At 42.7% G+C, this 23,635-nt stretch overlaps 1 protein-coding gene across 6 annotated transcripts in view; it reads right to left on the bottom strand.

The window, feature by feature from the left end:
- Positions 1–22,010, bottom strand: part of Phf8 (PHD finger protein 8) — a 130,492-nt gene extending 108,482 nt beyond the window's left edge. For 2 of the 6 annotated variants that reach the window (XM_045140236.1, XM_045140241.1), the window contains exons 1-2: positions 21,324–22,010; positions 20,161–20,351 (exon numbers count right to left, since the gene is read on the bottom strand). In XM_045140236.1, coding sequence (XP_044996171.1) covers positions 20,161–20,258 — 98 coding nt within the window. In that variant the 5' untranslated portion in view covers positions 20,259–20,351; positions 21,324–22,010. The remainder of the gene's footprint in view (positions 1–20,160; positions 20,352–21,323) is intronic. The other 4 variants (XM_045140237.1, XM_045140238.1, XM_045140239.1 and 1 more) reach the window with 4 other exon arrangements.
- Positions 22,011–23,635: the final 1,625 nt, after the last annotated feature.

Genomic DNA, 23,635 nt, shown 5'->3' with positions numbered 1-23,635 from the left:
CTACCACCCAAGTGCTGTGACTAAATGCACATGCCACCACAACTGGCCTTAAAAGCTTTGGTACAGAGCCAAAAGATAACCCATAGAATGGGAGAACATCTTTACCAGATATACCTCTGACAGAAGCCAGAATCTACCAAGAACTCAAAAACCTAAGCAATAAAAAAAAAAAAAAAACAGGAAATGGAACCAGCCTAAATGTCCCTCAACTGATGAGTGGATAATGATGTGGCACATTTATACAATGGAGTTCTACTCAGCAGTAAAGAAAAATGAAGTTATGAAATTTGCAGAAAAATGGATGGACCTGGAAAGGATTATACTAAGTGAGGTAACCCAGGCCCAGAAAGCCAAGTGTCACATGTTCTCTCTCATACGTGGATACTAGCTACAGATGACTGGGCTTCTGCGTGAGAATGAAAATACTTAGTAGCAGAGGCCAGTAAGTTAAAAAGGAGACATAAAGGGAAGAGAAAGGAAGGGAGGAGGGTACTTAATAGATTGATATTGTATATATGTAAGTATAATGATTGAGATGGGGAGGTAATATGATGGTGAATGGAATTTCAAAGGGGAAAGTGTGGGGGTGAGGGAGGGAATTACCATGGGATTTTTTTTTATACTCATGGAAAATGATAATAAAATTAAAAAAAAATATATACTCAAAAATGGGACAGACAACTGAACTGAAAATTTTTTTTTTTTTTTTTTTTTTTTTTTTTTTTGGTTTTTCGAGGTAGGGTCTCACTCTGGTCCAGGCTGACCTGGAATTAACTCTGTAGTCTCAGGGTGGCCTTGAACTCATGGCGATCCTCCTACCTCTGCCTCCTGAGTGCTAGGATTAAAGGCATGCGCCACCACGCCCGGCTTGAACTGAAAATTCTTGACGGAGGAAATACAAACAGCCAAAACACATTTATTTATTTATTTTTAATTTTTTTGTTCATTTTTATCTATTTATTTGAAAGTGACAGAGAGAGAGGGAGAGAAAGAGACAGAGAGAGAATGGGTGCACCAGGGCCTTCAGCCACTGCAAACGAACTCCAGATGCATGCGCCCCTTGTGCATCTCGCTAACATGGGTCCTGGGGAATTGAGCCTCAAACCGGGGTCCTTAGGCTTCACAGGCAAGCACCCAACCGCTAAGCCATCTCTCCAGCCCAAAACACATTTATTTAAAGAATCATCCAACATCCCTAGTCATCACGAAAATGCAAGTTGAAAAAACTTTGATATTCCATCTTACTCTAGTCAAGATAGCAATCATGGGCCAGCCTGGAGATATGGCTCAGCAGTTAAGGTGTTTTCATACCAAGTTTAACAACCTGGGTTTGATGCCCTAGTACCCATGTAAAGGCAGATGCACAAAGTGGCACACGCATCTGCAGTTCATTTGCAGTGGCCAGAGGCCCTGGTACGCACCTCTCTCTCTCTGTATGTATCTCTCTGTTTACAAATACTTTTTTTTAAGATAGCAATCATCAAAAATCAGCTGGAACCAGGCATGATGGCACATGCCTTTAATCCCAGCACTTAGGAGCCAGAAGTAGGAGGATTGCTGTGAATTCGAGGCCACTGAGACAACATAGTGAATTCCAGATCAGCTTGGACCAGAGTGAGACCCTACCTTGAAAAAAAAAACAAAAATCAGCTGGGCATGGTCATACTCGCCTTTAATCCCAGCACTCACAAGGCTGAGGCAGGAGGACTGCTGTGACTTCAAGGCCAGCCTAAGAGTACATAGTGAATTCTAAGTCAGCCTGGGCTAGAGAGAGACCCTAACTTGAAAAAAATAATATCAAATGACAACAAATGTTGGTGAGGCTGTGGGAAAAGAAGAACCCTTATTCACTGCTAGTAAGAATGCAAACTAGTAAAACCACTCTGGAAAACAGCATAGAGATTTCTGAAAAAGATGAGAATTGATTTACTATTTGACTCAGCTATTCCACTCCTCCATATCTACCCTGAAGACTCCACTCTCTATTGCAAGTACTTGCTCAACCATGTTTATTGACACTTTATTCACAATATCTAGGAACTGGAATCAACCCAGATACCCACCAACTGATGGATTGGATTATGAAGGTGTGGTATATTTACACAATGGAATTCTACTCAGCAGTAAGGAAAAATGGGGTAGGGTTGTGGGAGGGGCCAGGGAAAGGGAGGGGAGGGAGGGGAACTGCACAAAGCCAAAGACTAAAGCAGTCAGCACAGTAGGAACCTTCCTTCTAAAAACCACTATATGAGATAGAACCCCCAATTAAGGGTGGTGGATGAACCAGACCAAAATGCACAATAGAAGGTGGAGAAACCTTAATCCTTAAACTATAGTCTCTGGGCTTGCAGATCCCTGGGCCAAATCTGGGTTAACTGCCAGACTGAGTAGTTGGCCAAGGTGAACCATGTGATCTGCCAAAACAATGCAGAATTTTGCCAAACATTTGGTTACCACAGGTTGCCATCTCAGAACACCAATACATCAAATGGGAACTGAGAGAAAAGTCAGTCCTCACCTGACAAACCATCATGGCACTGAAAAGTGCTATGGGAGCTACTGGGTGACAATGGTCCCCTACAGCATCAATAAGCAGGATACCCTGGAAGCCATGCAATCGACCAGCCAGACAAGCACTATATACTTGTGCAATAGTGGCATACAGCCTTGGTGGGTAACCAACTACCCTCCGATGAGACATTGGGCCTGCTCAGTGAAAGAGAACTCATAACTGGTACAGGGAACCAAGGCAGCACTCCATGGTCAGAAAAATCACAATACCCAGAATAGAGCTCCAATGTTCCCTGTATAGGTAGAGTGAGTAGTCACATCAAAATGTGTCTTAAGCTCCTAGGCATATCCCCTTTAATCAAAACTGCTCTCAGCTGGGTGTGGTGGTGCATACCTTTAATCCCGGCACTTGGGAGGCAGAGGTAGAAAGATTGCTGTGATTTCAAGGTCACCCTGAGACTACATAGTGAAATTTCAGGTCAGCCTGAGCCAGAGTGAAACCCTACCTCCAAAAACAAACAAACAAACAAAAAAAAAACAACCTGCTCTCACCCTTGATCAGAGATTTTTTTTTTTTAATTTTACAGATGGCAGAGAATACTGGGGCGAGTCATGATCTATCAACGCAAGAAAAGACAGCTGAATGCTTGCCATGCAAAGTGTCACCTCCACCACATCTATAAGAGTCCAGAAGAAATTGTGGAGGAAGAGGCAAAAGACTATTGCTCCCATTGCTAACCCAACATCCACATCCAAGAAAATAGCAACAAACACTGTGGTGAACCAAAACACATCATAACAGAAATACAGAGGTCAGGGCTGGAGAGATGGCTGACCCAGGTTTTTAATTCCCCAGGACCCACATAAGCCAGATGCGCAAGTGTCTGGAGTTCATTTGCAGTGGCTGGAGGCCCTGGTGCACCCATTCTCTGTCTGCCTCTCTCTCACACACACACACAATCAATCAATAAATAAAATATTACAAAAAAAGAAAGAAATACAGAGGCTATAGAGGAGTCAACAGCATCCAGCAATACATCTGCCAAGGTTTAGGGACTGTTAAGGAAGAGGGGATGAGTAGATTATAAGAGCTACAAGGTGGGTAGAAGCACCCTGAGACACAGCTCCCTCCAGAGACAGAAGCGCTAATTACACTATACTGAATACCAACAGCCCTACAAAGGAGGGCCTGCAGGGAAATAGGAACCAGGGGAGGAGATATATTATATCTTATATTAAAAAAATTAATTAATTTTAAAAAATAAAAAAAATTGTGTTAGAGCTGGGTGTGGTAGTGTACTAGGGAGGCAGAAGTAGGAGGATCACTGTGAGTTTGAGACCACCCTGAGACTACATAGTGAATTCCAGGTCAGCCTGAGCTAGAGTTAAACCCTACCTCAAAAAACAAACAACAAAAAAAAATTGTGTCAGTCTAAAATAAAAATACAACTGACAAAGCTCTAGAAAATTTGATAAAGAAAAGGAGGGTTCTCTACCTACCTAACTTTCTCTCAAATATTTTTTTAAAAAGGGGGGGGCTGGAGAGATGGTTTAGTGGTTAAGGTGTCTGACTGCCAAACCTAAGGACACAGGTTTGATTCCCTATTACCCACATAAGCCAGATGTACAAGGTGGGGCATGTTCATTTGCATTGGCTGATGGTTCTGGCATGCCCATTCTCTTATCTGCCTCTTTTCAAATAAATTTAAAAAAAATTTTAAAGAAAAGAAGGGGACAAATCAGTAATAACAGCAATGGAATATCACTACAGAGGTGGCAAGTATTAAAAGGATAAGGAATAATATGAATAAGTGTATAAAATGAAATATGACATTTCAAATCCTTGATAAGTACAAAGTACCACAAAATACCTTGTATAAAATAAATTATTTAAACAGTCCTGTAACTATTAAACAGAATTTATAATTTTAGGGCTCGGGAGATGGCTCAGTGCTTAAAGACACTTGCTTGCAAAGCCTGCTGGCCCAGGTTCAAATCCCCAATACCCAAATAAAGTCAGATACACAAAGTGGATGGTGCATGTGACCGGAGTTCATTTGCAGCAGCAAGACCTTGGTTTGCCAATACTCGAGCATTCACATATTTCCACCACCATACACAAATAAATAAAAGAATATTTTTAAAACACTCAAGCAAGAAATTGCAGAAGACACTAAGAAGTGGAAAAACATCCCTTGTTCAAGGATTGGAAGAATCAATATTGTGAAAATGGCAATCTTACCAAAAGCAATCTACACATTTAATGCAATCCCCATCAAAATTCCAAAGGCATTCTTCGTGGAAATAGAAAAAAACAACCCAAATATTCATTTGGAATCACAAAAAACCTCGAATATCTAAAATAATACTGAGCAACAAAAATACGGCTGGTGCTAACACCATACCTGATTTTAACCTATACTACAGAGCCATAGTAACAAAAACAGCATGGTACTGGCACAAAAACAGACATGTAGACCAGTGGAACAGAATAGAGGACCCAGATGTAAGTCCAGGTAGCTATAGCCACCTGATATTCGATAAAAATGCCAAAAATACTCATTGGAGAAAAGACAGCCTCTTCAACAAATGGTGTTGGGAAAACTGGATATGTATATGTAGAAGGATAAAAATAGATTCTTCTATCTCTCCACAAGAATTAAGTCCAAATGGATTAAAGACCTTAACATCAGACCTGAAACTCTGAAACTGCTAGAGGAAAAAGTAGGGGAAACCCTTCAACATATTGGTCTTGGCAAAGACTTTCTGAATATAACCCCAATTGCTCAGGCAATAAAACCACAGATTAATCACTGGGACCTCATGAAATTACAAAGATTTTGCATTGCAAAGGACACTGTGAAAAAAGCAAAGAGGCAACCTAGAGAATGGGAAAAAATCTTTGCCAGCTCTATATCTGATAGAGGATTAATATCTAGGATATACAAAGAACTTAAAAAGTTAACTAATAAGGAATCAAAAAAGCCAATCAAAAAATGGGTTATGGGGCTGGAGAGATGGCTTAGTGGTTAAGCACTTGCCTGTGAAGCCTAAGGACCCCGGTTCGAGGCTCGGTTCCCCAGGTCCCATGTTAGCCAGATGCACAAGGGGGCGCACGCGTCTGGAGTTCGTTTGCAGAGGCTGGAAGCCCTGGCGCGCCCATTCTCTCTCTCTCCCTCTATCTGTCTTTCTCTCTGTGTCTGTTGCTCTCAAATAAATAAAATAAAAATTTTTAAAAAAATGGGTTATGGAGCTAAATAGAAAGTTCTCAAAGGAAGAAATATGAATGGCATATAAGCATCTAAAAAATGTTCTACATCACTAGTCATCAGGGAAATGCAGATTAAAACTACATTGAGATTCCATCTCACTCCTGTCAGATTGGCTACCATCATGAAAACAAATGATCATAAATGTTGATGGGGATGTGGAAAAAGAGGAACCCTTCTACACTGTTGGTGGGAATGCAATCGGGTTTGTGGAAATCAATGTGGAGGTTCCTAAAACAGCTAAAGACTGATCTACCATATGACCCAGCTATAGCATTCCTAGGCATATATCCTAAGGACACATCTCATTTCCTTAGAAGTACGTGCTCAACCATGTTTATTGCTGCTCAATTTACAATAGCTGGGAAATGGAACCAGCCTAGATGTCCCTCAACTGATGAGTGGATAATGAAGATATAACACATTTATACAATAGAGTTCTACTTGGCGGTAAAAAAAAAATGAAGTTATGAAATTTCCAGAAAAATGGACGGATCTGGAAAGGATTATACTAAGTGAGGTAACCCAGCACCAGAAAGCCAAGCACCACATGTTCTCCCTCATCTGTGGATCCTAGCTACAGATGATTGGGCTTCTGCATAAGAAGGAAAAATCTCAGTAGCAGAGGCCAGTAAGTTAAAAAGGAGACATAAAGGGAAGAGAAAGGAAGGGAGAAGGGTACTTAATAGGTTGGTATTGTATATATGTAAGTAGAATGATTGAGATGGGGAGGGGATATGATGGAGAATGGAATTTCAAAGGGGAAAGTGGGGGGGAGGGAGGGTATTACCATGGGAATTTTTTTATAATCATGGAAAATGTTAATGAAAATTGAGAAAAAACATAAAGAAAAAGAAAAAAATCATAATTTTAAAAGTAAGATAAAGGAAGTGAATAAGGATTTGTGTGGCCATGTGGTAGAGGGCATGCTCAGCATGCCCTAAGATCCTGGGTCATCCCCAAAACTGCAAAAGAAAGAAATAAAAGAAAGGAGGTAGAGAGAAAGGGATGAAGAGAGAGACATTGTGGTGGTTTGAATAGAAGAGATGGCCCCCAATATATTCAGTTGTTTATTTGTTTGTAGTTTGCATCTGCTGGCTACCTGGCTGGAGGCAATGTCACTGGGTGGATCTTTAGGTGTGGGGTTTCATATTTCAATCTAAAGATATGCAAAGTGTACCTAGTTGGAGTTCCTGAAGTGTGCTGTGCTGTATGGCTTTTGGTTTTCTGGCTTGTACTTCTCTCTCTCTGCTTGGGCCTGTGAAGGCAGGCCAGCTTCTTCTGCCATTATGGAACGTCCCCTGGATCTGTAAGCTTCAACAAATCCCTTCCTCCATAACTGTGCCTGGTCTGGAAGTTTATCTCAGCAAACTTGAAGCTTTCTGCTACAGACAGTATGAGAGGGAGTGGGTAGCTTTGTTAGGTAGTTTAGGGTGACTGGGACCCTGAAGGTGAAAAGTGAAGGACTCAGGAACCAGATGGACGCTATGACAGGCTTCAGGGTCCTCAGTAGGTCTAAGTTACAAGTTTCAGCTTAAACAAAGGAACAAAGGGGCAGCTGCCCTGCCCCCTGCCCAGGACACCTGAGACTTGCCAAAGACTTGTCTCTCCTACCTCCCTGCGCCGGCCAATTAAGAGATTTATCCCTCCAACCTCCCTGTCTCGGCCAATCGAAATACATACAAATGTTATTGCTGCTTGTTTAGCCAATCACAACAGAGGTTGCTTAGTTACCTAGTTCCCACCCACCAACCTTGCCACCAATGTCCTAAGAAATCAACCAATCATGTACCCATTCCCTACTTCTTTGTTCAAATCCCTAAAAACCCACCCCCCTGCTGCTGGGGGCTCTTGTAGGGATCTACTGCATTGGTGAAGTCAAGAGACCGAGCTTAAGCCCGAAATAAAGCTCCTTGCCCTTGCATATGTGTTTGGTTCTTCTTGGTGGTCACTGGGGGTGCTGAGAACTGGGCATAACAAGAAGTAGGGGGCTGGGGCTGGAGAGATGGCTTAGCCGTTAAGCGCTTGCCTGTGAAGCCTAAGAACCCCGGTTCAAGGCTCGGTTCCCCAGGTCCCACGTTAGCCAGATGCACAAGGGGGCGCATGCGTCAGGAGTTCGTTTGCAGAGGCTGGAAGCCCTGGCGTGCCCATTCTCTCTCTCTCCATCTGTCTTTCTCTCTGTGTCTGTCACTCTCAAATAAAAAAAAAAAAGAAGTAGGAAGTCTTTTGGGCCTATCCTTGCAGTCTTCTTACCTCTTCCTTCGATGTGTTTTTCCACAAACAATCTGAGCCCTTCCTGGGAAGGAGGTTCCCCTTTCCTAGAATTTAAATCTAATCCTGACATTATGGTTGGTCAAGTTCAGTCCCTAGTTCAGCATCATGGCTGGCCTCTTCCTGAGCTAGACCCTAGCCTAGACCATTCAACTCTCACTTTGCCCACCTGAGCCAGAGGGTAGGCCCACCAACATAAGGTTATAAATATGTTTACCAGCGGAGGACAAAGCTCTCTGGGCTGGTTTCTGAACGTTGAGATTCTGGTAAGCTTCTCTTATCTAGGCCCAGCTAGGACAAGAAGAGAGGAGAACCCCCCCACACATGCACATGGGCTTTCTATCCCTTCCTGCCCTCCACATGGAAGTTCTTTGTACTTTCTTTTCTTTCCTCTCTAAATCTCTTTTCACATTTATTTTAGGCCCACATGGGCTCTCAGACTATGTGTGTATATTAATTTTCCTTCCCTTGGTTTTGTACTTTCCTAAATAAATATAATAATTATAACAAATCATAATTTTAAAACTTCCAAAGAGAATTAAATAAAGATAACTAGGTAATACATTTAACATAGTAACCGCTTAACAGTAACTGATAAAATTAGCTGATGCTCAATAAACAATTAACTATAACAATTTTTACTTAAATCATCATCATCATGAGGCCTCATAGAGATGAAATCCTTTGCTGATAACTAAGAGACAGAATTTCAAACCCTAATCTGAGAGTCCTTTCCTTTGCAGTACAGAAATTTTAGTCACAATTACCTCTTTTGTGATATATCAACCAATGCTTCTTTTATAACCAGAAAAAAGGTAAGGAAGGTTTTGCCAAAACTCCAGACATCAATGTTTGTCTTCCAGTTCTAACAGTAAACAACAATGATTCTGATTGTATGAATCACCTATCAACTGAAATATAGATTACTGAGCCTCTGTCCCAACATTTTTGTTTGTTTGTTTTGTTTTCTGAGGTAGGGTCTCATGGTAGCTCAGGCTGACCTGGAATTCACTATGTTGTCTCAGGGTGGCCTTGAACTCATGGCGATCCTCCTAACTCTGCCTCCCAAGTGCTGGGATTAAAGTCGTGCACCACCACAGTCCAGCCAGTCCCAGCAATTTTTAATGAATTCTCAGCTGATAAACCATGCTTTAAGAAAACCTGGTATACAGTAATGATATGTCATCCTATCTATCCTTCAATAACAGAAGTTATCACAGTCCATACAATGAGAAGAAATAAGACCCAGGATAATGCATTGAATTCTGTGTTTTTATGGAAAGGCCTCATTCACCTAAGTCTTCCAAGTGATTCTGATATGCATCAAGTTTAAGAAGCACTGCTCTACAAATCAGTGCTTTACAAACCTTCTCATAAAAGGAATGAAATTATACCAATTTTTTTCTAATTTTGAGAATACAAGCTCTGGAATTAGAACCTGCAGTTTAAACCCACACTCAGAAAGGCATTTAACTTTTATGAGTTGCAGATTCTCATAAATAAAAGGAAATTGCAGCTCCCCTGCCCCCAATATAAATGATATAACTTTTCCAGGTAGTAGCTTGGTATTATACACTTTAATCCCTAACTAGACTTCAAGAAATCTATCAGAGATAGGAACAGATTTATATCATCTCTAGACATTTATAGACTTAAAAATCAGTGGGTTTAAATGGTAAGAAATCACAAAAAGTTCGTATCATGTAGTAATTTCCTTTCTTCATATATATGTGTATGTGTGTGTGTGTGTGTGCATATATATATATATACATATATATATATATAAGATATTAATATGTATAGTTTATTTGCAAGCAGACAGAGATAGAGACAAAATGGGTGTGCCAAGGTCTCTAGCCACTGAGAATGAATCTGGGTTTATGGGGGCAATGGGGAGCTAAACCTGGGTTGTTAGGCTTTAGAGGCAAGTTCCTTAACCACTGAGCTATCTGTCCAGCCTATATTTAGTTTTCAGTTGTGCTAAAAATAGAAGCTTAAATGGAACACAGTGAGCATGGTATGTGTGAAAGATGGTGGGATGGGGACAGAAATGTATCAAGTAAGCAAGAGAATCTAAGCCACTAAATATCTCATTTTTAGCTGGCTTCCCTTTTACTCTGGCAGCCCACATAGAGAAGCAGAAATTAAAAAAAAATTACTGAACTTGGTATGGTGACAGATGCCTTTAATCCCAGCACTTGGGAGGCACAGGTAGGAGGATCACCATGAGTTTGAGGACATGCTGAGACTACATAGTGAATTCCAGATCAGCCTAGTCTAGAATAAATAAAACCCTACCTTGAAAAACCAAATAATAATAATAATAATAAATTGAGTGCTAGAAATAGGGCCCAGCAGTTCAGGTGCTTGCCTACAAAGCCTAATGACCTGAGTTTGATTCCCCTGTACCCCCATAGAGCCAGATGCATAAAATGGTCCATGCATCTGGAGTCTATCTGGTGGCTGGAGGCCCTGGTGTGCCTGTTCTGTCTTTCATCTCTCTCTGCTTGCAAATAAATAAAAATTTTTTAAAAAATGCCAGGTGTGGTGGCACATGCCTTTAATCCCAGCACTCGGGAGGTAGAGGTAGGGGGATCACCATGAGTTCGAGGCCACGCTGAGTCTACCTAGTGAATTCCAAGTCAGTCTGAGCTAGAGTGAAACCCTTCCTCAGGAAAAAAAGAATTGAATACTTTCATAAAACATGTGTCAGGGAATGCAAAGAAAACCAGAATGCACTAGAGAAATTTGATTAAAGAGAAGCCTAGCCCATAAACCCATCTCCATATTTGTAAGGTTAGAATTCTTATGTCTCAGTGGCTCTCCTTATGTCAACTGTCTAATGTGCAAAGATGTTCACCACAACAATGCTTTTCTTTGTTTCAGCCAGCACTCATATTGAGATGCAAAACCTCCCTAGAACCCCCAAAGTTCCATCACATCACATTATTTGTAACATAAAAAAGCACAAATAATGTAAAGTATACAACCATAAAGAAAATGACTAGTGATACACACACACACACACATACACATGTGTATAACAAGATATTAAATATCAGGTTTAGATGAATATTTAATAAGCTGGCAAATTATCCATATTATAATGTAAGGTAGAAGTGAAATAAAGGATACAAAACAATGTGTGTAATATAATCTTTTATAAAAACCTATATTGAGGACTGGAGAGATTGCTCAATGGTTAAAGCACTTGCCTGTAAATCCTAAGAACCCAAACTCAATTCCTCAGTACCCACATAAAGCCAGATGCACAAGGTGGCACATGGATCTGGAGTTCATTTGCAGTTGCTTAAGGTCCTGGCATGCCCATTTTCTCTCTCTCCCTTCTATCCGCCTCTTTTCCCTAACTTTCCACAAATAAATCAATAAATATTTTTTAGAAAACCAACAAGCCGGGCATGGTGGCGCACACCTTTAATCCCAGCGCTCGGGAGGCAGAGGTAGGAGGATCACTGTGAGTTTGAGGCCACCCTGAGACTACATAGTGAGTTCCAGGTCAGACTGAGCTAGAGTGAGACCCTACCTCAAACAAAAAAATATATTTTGAGCTGGGCGTGGTAGTACATGCCTTTAATCCCAGCACTCGGGATGCTGAGCTAGGAGGATTGTTGTGGGTCTGAGGCCAGCCTGAGACTAATTCCAGGTCAGCCTGGGCTAGAGCAAGACCCTACCTCAAACCTCCCCCCCAAAAAATAACAACAACAACATATATTTAGCTGGGTGTAGGGGCACATGCTTTTAGTCCCAGCACTAAAGAGGTAGAAGTAGGAGGATCTCTGTGAGTTTGAAGCCAGCCTGGGGCTACAAAGTGAATTCCAGGTCAGCCTGAGCTAGAGTGAGATCCTGCCATGAAACCGACCCCCCAAAAAGGTAAAATGTATGTTTTAAATAAAGATAAAAGTTAATATAACAAAAAAGTGGATTAGACGTAAAAGATGATTTATTTTTACTTCCTTTTTTGTAATTTTATATATGTATATAATGTATTTTGATCATATTCACTGCCTCAGTTACCCTCTTCTCCCTCCCACCCATCACTCCCAACAATCATCTTCCTCTTGTCAGTTAGTCCCCTTTTTACTTTCATGCCTTTTATTTTTGGGACCCAATGGATTTAATCAGGGTTGTTTAACATGAGCACGTGAGGGGTTATTTACTGAAGAATGAGCAAGTTACCAGTGGCGACACCTATGGAAATGTGTCTCCCTGCCCAGCAACTATTAACTGCCAATAGCTCCTAAGTGAGGGATGGGGCCTTGAGCCCCTCCCCTGACTTTTCTTCCCTTCTATACTCTTTTTCTGTAATCTCTACAATGAACATATCTTACCTGTACAATCACAGAAAAAATGAAACTTTTTTGGAAGCTTGGGGAGACGGTAAAGTGCTAGCCATGCAAGCATAAAGATCTGTGTTCGGATACTAGCACCCACGAAACAAACAAAACAAACAACAACAACAACAACAACAAAAAAGGCTGGGCACAGTGACATGTACCTGTATTCCAGTGCTGGCTAGCTAGACTAGCCCAATTGATGAGCTGTCTGGGTTTAGCAAGGAGATTCTGTCTCAAGAAAATAAGGTGAAGAGTGATTAAGCAAGACACCAGCCATGAACCTGGCCCTCTCTACATGTTAGCATACACACATGTACCCACACATATATGAACATGCATAATGCACACATCACAAATATGCAAAAACCTTTGGGTGGGATACTGATAAGTTAAACCTATGGCCTTTCATATGCTAGGCAAGTACTGTACCACTGAATTATACCCTCAGCCCATTTTGTGTTTTAATTTTTTTACTTATTTATTTATTTGCAAGACAGAGATAAACATACATAGAGAGAGATAGAATGAGTGCCAAGGTCTCCAGCTGCTTCAAACAAACTCCAGATACATGTGTTGCTGTGTGCATCTGGCTTTATGTGGGAACTGGGGAAATGAAGCTGGGATAGCAGGCTTTGCTCCCAAGCACTTTTAAGTGTTGAGCCATTTCCCCAGCCCCAACGTACTCTTTTCTGTTTGTTTACAGGTAGGGTCTCACTCTAGTCCAGGCTGAACTCCAACTTATGGAAATCCTCCTATGTCAAGATATGCAAGCCGGGCGTGGTGGCGCATGCCTTTAATCCCAGCACTCGGGAGGCAGAGGTAGGAGGATCGCTGTGAGTTTGAGGCCACCCTGAGACTACAGAGTTAATTCCAGGTCAGCCTGGGCTAGAGTGAGACCCTACCTCGAAAAAAAAAAAAAAAAGATATGCACACCATGCTTGGCTTCCTTTTTTTGTTTTCTGAGACAGTCTCACGAAGTTGCCCAGGCTAGCCTTACACTTGCAATTCCCCTGTATTAAGCCTCCCAACTAGCTGTGATAACAGACCCATGCCATCAAGCCCAGATTTTTTTTTTAATTAAGTAGAAACTTTGTATGGACAAATCATGTGTTGGTAGCATTACCCTTCTCCTGCCTCATTCCACTGAGGGCTGTCCTTAGTGGGGATGCTAACATTCACCATGGGGTTACGAGTTGTGAGAACAGCAATTAGTCATGTGTGGAGAGGGCAATGCCTCTGGATATTCCTTCCCATCCTGTGGCTCTTACAATCTTTCCACCCCCTTTTCTGCAATGTTTCCTAAGCCTTTGTGGGTGTATTTTAAGTCTACTTTAGTGCTAAGCTCTCAGCATTGTTTGGATGTCTGCTTTAGTATGTTTTCAGTGTCCTCAGTGTCTATCTCCATTACCCTGGCACAGGTTGTCATGGAAGCAACACTCTTGCTTAACTCGCCAATTCCTCTGTGGTTTTGCTTGGACCCTGCCTGATGTGTGAGAGGTGGCTCAGCTTTAAAAAACATTTTGTTTAAAAATCTCCAAAAAACATAGCTGGGTGTGGTGGCACATGCCTTTAATCCCAGCACTTGGGAGGAAGAGGTAGGAGGATCGCCGAGACTTCGAGACTACATAGTGAATTCCAGGTAAGCCTGGACTAGAGTGAGACCCTACCTCAAAAAACAAAAATAAATAAATAAGTAAATAAAATATCCAAAAAACAAAATAAAATAAATAAAGGGCTGGAGGAATACTTAGCAGTTAAGGTGTTTGCCTGCAAAGCCAAAGGACCCAGGTCCAATTCCCCAGGACTCACATTAGCCAGATGCACAAGGGGGCACACGCATCTAGAGTTTGTTTGCTGTGGCTAGAGGACCTGGTATGCCCATCCTCCCTCCCTCCCTCCCCCCTCCCTCCCTCTCTCTCTCTTTCTCTCGCTGTCAAATAAATAAATCAATAAAAATAAAATATTTAGCCAGGCATCGTGGTGCATACCTTTAATCCCAACACTCGGGAGGCAGAAGTAGGAGGATCACCATGAGTTAAAGGCAACCCTGAGACTACATAGTGAATTCCAGGTTAGCCTGGGCTAGTGTGAAACCCTACCTCAAAAAAACAAAAAATAAAATAAATAAATAGGGATGGAGAGATAGCTTAGCGATTAAGTGCTTGCCTATGAAGCCTAAGGACCCCAGTTCGAGGCTCAACTCTCCAGGACCCACATTAGCCAGATGCACAAGGGGGCACATGCGCCTGGAGTTCGTTTGCAGTGGCTGGAGGTCCTGGTGGGCCCATTCTCTATCTGCCTCTTTCTCTCTGTCTGTTGCTCTCAAATAAAAATAAGGGCTGGAGAAATGGCTTAGCTGTTAAGGTGCTTGCCTGCAAAGCCAAAGGACCACAGTTCAATTCCCCAGAACCCACATAAGCCAGATGCACAAAGTAGTACATACATCTGGAGTTCATTTGCAGCGGCTGGAGGCTCTGGCATACTCATAATCATTTTCTCTCTCTCAATCTCAAATAAATAAATATAAAATATAAAAATAGGGCTGAAGAGATGGCTTAGCAGTTAAGCACTTGCCTGTGAAGCCTAAGGACCCTGGTTCACAGCCCAATGCCCCAAGACCCACGTTAGCCAGATGCACAAGGGGCACACGAGTCTGGAGTTCGTTTGCAGTGGCTGGAAGTACTAGCATGCCCATTCTCTCGGTGTACCTTCCTATTTCTGTATCTCTCTCTCTCTCTCAAATAAATAAATAAAAGTAAAAATATTTTCTTTAAAAATAAAAATATTTTTTAAAAAAATAAAAATAAATAAATAAATAAATATGCCAGGCATGGTGGCGCATGCCTTTAATCCCAGCACTCAGGAGGCAGAGGTAAGAAGATCACCGAGAGTTCGAGGCCACCCTGAGACTACATAGTGAATTCCAGGGTCAGCCTGGACTACAGTGAGACCCTACCTCAAAAAACAAGAATAAATAAATAAAAATCTCCAAAAATAAAATAAAATAAATAAGGGGCTGGAGGGATGGTTTAGTGGTTAAGGCATTTACCTGCAAAGCCAAAGGACCCAGGTTCAATTCCCCAGGACCCATGTTAGCCAGATGCACAAAGGGGCACACACATCTGGAGTTTGTTTGTAGTGGCTGAAGGCCCTGGCATGCCCATTCTCTCTCGCTCGCTGTCAAATAAATAAATAAATAAAAATAAAATATTTAGCTGGACATGGTGGTACACGTCTTTAATCCCAGCATTCGGAAGGCAGAAGTAGGAGGATCACTGTGAGTTAAAGGCCACCCTGAGACTACATAGTGAATTCCAGGTCAGCCTGAGCTAGAGTGAAACCCTACCTTGAAAAACCAAAAAATAAAATAAAATGGGCTGGAGATATGGCTTAGCGGTTAAGCACTTGCCTGTGAAGCCTAAGGATCCCAGTTCAAGGCTCAACTCTCCAGGACCCATGTTAGCCAGATGCACAAGGGGGCACACGGGTCTGGAGTTTGTTTGCAATGGTTGGAGGCCCTGGCGTGCCCATTCTCTCTCTATCTGCCTCTTTCTCTCTCTCTGTTGCTCTCAAATAAATAAATAAAAATAAAAATAAGGGCTGGAGAAAGAGCTTAGCTGCTAAGGTGCTTGCCTGCAAAGCCAAAGGACCATAGTTTGATTCCCCAGAACCCACATAAGCCAGCTGCACAAAGTGGTGCATACATCTGGAGTTTGCAACAGCTGGAAGCCATGGCATGCCCATTCTCTCATTCTCTCTCTGTTTCTCTATCTCAAATAAAGCAAAATAAAATATAAAAATAAATAAATAAAAATAAACATAAAAAAATAAATATGCCAGGCGTGATGGTGCATGCCTTTAATCCAAGCACTCAGGAGGCAGAGGTAGGAGGATTGCCAACAGTTAGAGGCCACCCTGAGACTACATAGTGAATTCCTGGTCAGCTTGAGCTAGAGTGAAACCCTACCTCAAATAAACAAAACAAAATAAATAAATAAAAATTTAAAAAATAAAAATTGAATGCTCAGGGATGGGGAGATGGCTCAGTGGTTAAGGGGCTTGCTTGTAAAGCATAACAGCCTGGGTTCAATTCCCCAGTATCCACATAAAACTACATGTACAAAATGACACATACATGTTGAGTTCATTTGCAGTGGCTAGAAGCCTTGGCTAGAAGTACATTCATTCTCATTTTCATATTAATACATATTCTCTCTCTCTGCTTGCAAATAGATTAAAAAATTCTCTTAAAAATCTAACTTTCAGGGCTGGAGAAATGGCTTAGTAGTTAAGGCACTTGTGTATGAATCCTAAGAACCCAGGTTTAATTCCCCAGTACCCACATAAACCAGAAGCACAAGGTGGCACATGCATCTGGAGATCATTTGCAGGGTGCCCATTCTCTCGCTCTCTCTCTTATTATTTTTTAAAAAATATTTTTTTAAAAAAATCTAACTTTCAAAGCCAGGCATGATGGTGTACACCTTTAATCCTAGCATTTGGGAGGCCGAGATAGGAGGATCACTGTGAGTTCAAGGCCATCCTGGAACTACAGAGCAAATTTCAGGTCAGGTCAGCCTGGACTAGAGAGAGACTCTACCTCGAACAAACAAAATCTTTCAGACTTGTTTAGAAATAGTTTATAAAAATTCCTGTCAGATGTGGTGGCACAGGCCTTTAATCTCAGAATTTGAGAGGCTAAGGTAGGAGGATTGCTATGAGTTCAAAGCCAGCCTGAGACTAATTCCAGATCAGCCTGGGCTACCTCAAAAAAACAAAATAAAATAAAATAAAATAAAATTCCTTATCATGGAGGCTGGTACAGAGGAGTACTCGGGAAACATTTGTTCTGATTCCCCATTTCCAGAGTAGAGTATGAATAGAAAACACCTTTAGTAATCCTAGTACTCAGGAGGCAGAGGTAGGAGGATCGCTGTGAGTTCGAAGTGACTCTGACAATGGGTTACAGTGAGATCCTCCTTCAAAAAAACAAAAAAGAAAGAAAGAAAAAGAAAAAGAAAACCATTTTCTAGATCTGAATCTATGCATTTCCTATACTATCCAAACTAAAGGCCACAAAGCAATAGATTTTTTTCGTGGACATTCTTTAATTTATTCAAATATATACTCAATGTATATTGCATGTTTAGCATTGAACCGAATTCTAGGAATGCTAAAAGCAAAAAAGAAACAAAAGTTATCTCTACTTTCAGTAAGCTCTGGCTAATGAGTGATAGAGAAACATAACTATGATATGAAATAATTACTTTTCACCAAGGATGCACACAAAGTACAATGGGAACCCAAAGGAAGGAGGCAATTTATGGAGGAGGTATTCTGTGAGTTGCACAGGGGAGGATTTTAAAGGGAACAGAATGTGTAAAGACAAAGAAACATAACAGTGGGTAGTTTCCCAGAACTGTAAGATAGTTTAGTTGTTCTGGGACATAAAGAACAAGGGAGGAGGAGTGGTGGGAAAGGAGACTGAATAAGTAGATCACAAAAGCTCTATGTATCACAGAAAGGAGTCTAATTTTTATTCTGTAGGGGAACCACTGAAAGAATAATTTTAAGCTGAAAAGTGACTTGATCAGCACTAGCAAAATAACCAGGAACATGGAAAGACATGTGTGTGTGCATTACTAGGGATTGAACCCGGGACCTTATACATACTAGGTAAGAGCTCTACCACTAAGCTATATCATGTACTCTTTTTTTTTTGAGGTAGGGCCTTGCTGTAGCCCAGGCTGACCTGGAATTCAACTATGTATGTACTCTCAGGCTGGCCTCAAACTCACAGTAATCCTCCTATCTCTGCCTCCCAAGTGCTGGGAAGAAAGGTATACATCAACATGCCCAGCCTGTCCTCTTTTAATCTTGCTAAATTGACCAGGTTGGCCTTGAATTTGAGATCTACCTGCTTCAAGTATTCCCAAGTAGATAGAATTATGAGCAAGTAACTGGAATTACAGATGTGTGTCACTACACTGGACTATGAAAAACATCATTTGTTTTTTTGAGATAGGGTCTTACATATCTCAGCCTCACTTTGAACTCACTATGTCAACAGGGATAATCTTGAACTTCTCATCCTCCTGCTTCCACCTCCTAAGTGATGGGAATACAGCTTTGCACCACCATATTCAGTTCATGCAGTACTGGGAATCAAACTCAGGGCTTCATGCATGCTGGACATGTACTTAACCAACTGACCTACATTCCAAGCTCCTATAAAAGGCACCTTAATCCCAATTTATTTCTAGAGAAAAGGGAAGGGCCCATCCTCTAGGTTGTTCTCTTTTTAAACAAGTTAACAAGAGACAATAAACAGAATTCTGTACCTGATACACAGTAAATATTCAATAAAGATCTGTTATCTGTGAATGTGGATGGTTTGCATGGGAGCAATCCTAGCTTAGATTAGAATTTTGACAGCACCAGTACCTCTACTTTGATTTTGAGCATGACAATAGGAACAGCTCCTCTGGAAGGAGCCAGAGATAATCAAAAGTTCTAAAATAAAGCTGGGCGTGGTGGCACATGCCTTTAATCCCAGCACTTGGGAGGCAGAGTTAGGATTGCTGTGAGTTCGAGGCCACCCCGAGACTGCAAAGTTAATTCCAGGTCAGCCTGGGCTAGAGTGAGACCCTACCTCGAAAAACAAAACTAAACTAAACAAAAGTTCCAAAATATACTATACAGCAGCAGGAGGAGTGTACCATATATTGTTTCATTATGCTACACTATGAAAATACCCCCAATAAATGAATAATATTAAGGTTTCATTCTACATACTAACCTCTCTGGATTCGTGGGTGACAGGTGCTTACACATATTGTTAGGAGAAAACTTTCAGTTTTGGGTTTTAGTTTTTCTTTGTTTATTTTTATTTATTTGAGATTGACAGAGAAAGAGGCAGATAGATAATGGGAGCAACAGGGCCTCCAGCCACTGCAAACAAACTCCAGATGCATGTGCCACCTTGTGCATCTGGCTGACGTGGGTACTGGTGAATTGAGCCTTGAACCGAGGTCTTTAGGCTTTACAGGCAACAGTTTAACTGATAAACCAGTTCTCCAGGCCCTGGTTTTATTTTTTCAAAGTAGAGTCTTGCATTAGCCCAGACTGACCTGGAATTCACTATGTAGTCTCAGGTTGGCCTTGAACTCACAGTGATCCTTCTACCTCTGCCTCCTGAGAACTGGGATTAAAGGCCTGCACCATCACACCCGGCTTTCCATTTATTAATTGTATGCAAACTACTTTAAGGTCAGGAAGGTATTTGATATATTTTATAAATGATTCTCATAGAAGTAAAGCAACTTGACCAAGATTACTCTGACAGTAAGTTGCAAAGAAATATAAATTCTTGGACTCTCATATCTCAATAATGCACTATTACCCCCTCCAGCATGAGTATATGAGGCAAAAAAAAAACTGTCAGGTTACAAAACTGATTCTTTTAACTGGAAAGAACTCAAAAATCAAATAAATACATCCCTTCAAAATAACAGTACAGCACAGTGAATACATAGGGAAAAACAGAAACCAACGTCATCTAGACCCTAGGTTACAAGGAGAGATGGAAAAACCTGGGTCTGGGAAGGGGGTTAGCTGAAATTAAATGGGGGAGGGGGCTAGTTTCTGAGCAGGAACCTGAAACAGAGGTGAGAAAAAAAAAAAAAAAAAGAGCAAGTGAAATACACATAACCAGTGTACCCAGTCCAGTCTGGCCTGTCTACCCCTCTTCCTACCTGCCATGAAACCAGTCCTGGCACATGTCACACTCGATCATGAAGCGGGTCACATCATAAGGTAGCCGGCAGAGGCAATACACAGGCACCGAAGCCATCTTCACTGGGCCTTGGATGGTTCTGCGGTGGGCCAGGGTTGTGGTGTCAAGAGGGGTGGAGGGCCGGCAGCAAGCGTCCTCACTGAACGATGGCTGGGCACAAACAACACTTTTTACAAAGTGAATAAGGTCGGTGTTCCCTCTACTGTCCCCCGCCCCCGCCTCCCACCCCGCCTCCCTGTTCCTGGGCACCAACTTCTCAAATAGGGAGTAACCATGCAAGGATGCAACACAGCTGGTGCGGCTGTAGGGGGCAAACAGAGGTCCACCCAGCCTTCAGAATTTCTTTTACAGGGAAATAACAGAAAGAACGCTCCATGCTCTGCTCTGCCTTCAAGCCTCCACTCTCCCCCCCGCCACCCCGCCGCCCTTCTACCTTCTTTAGCTCTGGAGCCAGTGACAACTTCTTTCGGGGGGTTTTATGTAAACATGGGAAGCCTTTTAGAAAGGTTCTTTAATCTCACTGAACCCTCTCCTTGTTGGCCTCCCGCTTCCTAGGACTCTTGGCTCCTTTGATTATGACGCAAACCACGGGCATAAAGAATGAAGCTTGGGAAAGGGGGGGGGGTGTCAGGAAGAGATTCCCTTCTCACCCCTAAAATAGGAGGGACGAGAGATGCGGGAATCCCTGGTCTGCTCAGGTTGCTCGAAAATTGCCTCAAAGGCTTCAGAAACAAGGACAACAAGACTAGGCACTCAACTCAAATCACAGTTCTGCGGGTTCGGTTAGAAGAGTTTAAATAATCCTAACCGTCATTCTCAATATTATTGCTTCCCCGACCAGTAAGGACTCTCAGCCCTAAAACTGAAATAAACCTCAATTTTCGTGTTGTACTTCAAAGTTGACAGGGATCTTGTCACATCCTGACACTAAAAAGGATCTCTTCCAAACCCCTGTAAACTGACTAGAATTTGCTCACACTCTTGAAACTAAGATTTTTTTTTTTCAGCGCTTTCAAACGGCAGGCATTTCCTTGCAGCCTCAACACTGACCCGAGCTTCCTTGTGCCCCTAAACTGACAGAGATCTGACAAGAACATCTTCCTCACGGCGCCCCAAACTTACGAGGATACCTTTGTACCTCCCCGTCTGACAGGAACCTTTTCACGCTCCAAACCTGACAAGAATGTCCACGGTCCCAAACCCTACAGGGACCTCCTCATGCCCAAGGCGGTAGGGATTCCTCACGCCCGCAGAGCTTAGCCCCAGAGACTCGCCGGCGGCTGGGCTCGCTCCGGGGCAACACGGTGCTTCGCTAAGCGGAGGCTATCCGGGCAGTTCCGGCCCGAGGCTGCGCGCAGCGAATTCTGGGATTGTCACTGTAAAGCTGCGAACCTTGCTCGCCTTCCCCTACAACCACCCGATTCGTCAGGCAGTGCTTGTAGCCTGACGGTGCTTCAGGGCAGCCTTCTCCACAGCGCTCCTCACGGTCCGGCCGCTCAAGCCTACAAGAGACGGCTGCTGGGGCCTAGTCCGATGGCCCCGGGCAAACGGGCAGGTGGCGTTGTTGCTGGGCCAGCAAAAGCTAGCCTCAAGCAAATCAAGGAGGAATGAGATAAACCAGCCTCCAGTCTGTGAAAGATGACCCAAGAAGTCGCTGGAAAAAGCCCGGTGGGGGTGGCAGGAAATTCAAAGTAGTCAATAAAGTTTATTCAAAATAACGAGGAAGTTGAAGCGCTGAGGGGAGGAGAAATATGGGGTAAACAGCTACCATATTGAGAGTGGCGACGTACCGTAGGGCCATAAGCTGACCGCCATCTTATAAGAACACGCCACACGAGGTGAACGCAGTGGAAGCCGGGAGCCGTAAGCGCAAGGCTCCCGTGTGACGTCACGGAGGCGGGGCGATACCTTGAGGGAAGAGGGGTGGTGCCCAGTAACCTTTGGATGTGCTTGTCTCTCCTAGGTGTCCAATCGTCGCTGGAGGCCTTGAGCTGAGAGGCGGAGAAGCCGCCATCTTAGGAGAGGCAAGGCCTTGGCTCCATTTTGAGTGGGGCTCGAAACTTCTGAGCCCACCCCCGGCCCACCACGCACCGCCTCCAGGCAAAGGGTTAAAGAAACCCAACACCTTATTCCTCCCTCCCCTCCTAATAAACACAGCTCCCGGGCCTTCTCCTCCTATGAGGTGAACTCTTGACTGCGAACTGCAAAATTGGTTTGTGGCCACGGGGGCGTGCTTAGAGAGACCAAGTACTCACTGCGGCTCTCCTACTGGAAGCACCTTTAGCTACGTTCCTCCCACGGATGGTGTGCCATTTAATCTTCACCCGGAGAGGGTAGCTCTGTGATTACCTCCAAATGAAGTTTGAGCACCTTCTAGTCACCCCCACGTTCAGTCCTAGGTAGTTCCTCCTTTTAAAGCTGCCTACTCTCAGCTAGCTTTCTATGCTCTCTTCACGGATCCTACGGATTCAGTTCATTGACATGCAAGTACACCATGCACCTGTTCCAGGACTTTCTGAATGTGGTACAGTTTTCTGGCTCATGTGTTTCAAAATTGCGCTGTTTTCCCTCAGACATTATCTCTAGCTCTTATTAAAACCATTTTCTTAAAAGATTCCTCCTCTTTTAAAAAATATTTTATTAATATTTATTTATTTATTTGACAGAGAAAGAGAGAGAGAGCGGATGCACCAGGGCCTTCAGCCACTGCAAACAAACTCCAGACGCATGCTCCCCCTGTGCATCTGGCTAATGTGGGTTCTGGGGAATCAAACCAGGGTCCTTTGGCTTTGCAGGCAAATGCCTCAACTGCTAAGCCATCCCTCCAGTCCTGATTCCACTTCTTTATAAAAGGAAATGTGTAAAAAAAATAAAGGGAGGAATGGAAAAAAATACTGTGGATGTACACCCCCAATTTCCATTGGTGGTGGATTAGGTCCTAGGAGTACAAGGATGAAAAAGGGCTGCAGCAGTGGAAAGTCATATGTTCATTTTCATTTCTCCTTCATATTCTCATTCATTTTCTTTTGCAAGCTCTCTCCCTGTCCTCTTCCCTTTCTCTTCCCCTTCCCATCAACCTCAGCTTCCTGAGTGTTAGGGTTACCAGCTATACAATTGGTAGAAACTTAAGGTTTGGGAGAATGTAGGATATGTAGGATATGCTGCTTATTGTTTAAGGAATACTTCATGGAGACCAAGAGAATATATAAAGGTATATATACTTGGGCTGGAGATGTAGCTCAGTTTGTACGGTGCTTGCCTAGCATGGAAAAAGACCTGGGTTCAGTCCAAGGCACTGCATAAACCAGGCATTGTGATGCATGCCTGGATCCCAAGTTCAGGGTCATTCTTGGCTACATAGCAAGTTTGTGGCCAGCTTGAGATACAGGAGATCCTGTCCTCCCCCCAAAAAAGGTTTAATAAGTAAGAACATT

The sequence above is a fragment of the Jaculus jaculus genome, chromosome X (genome assembly GCF_020740685.1).
Source record: "Jaculus jaculus isolate mJacJac1 chromosome X, mJacJac1.mat.Y.cur, whole genome shotgun sequence".
NCBI lineage: Eukaryota > Metazoa > Chordata > Mammalia > Rodentia > Dipodidae > Jaculus > Jaculus jaculus.
Note: the sequence above shows the minus strand (reverse complement) of the source record. Positions and strands in the feature narration are given on the sequence as shown.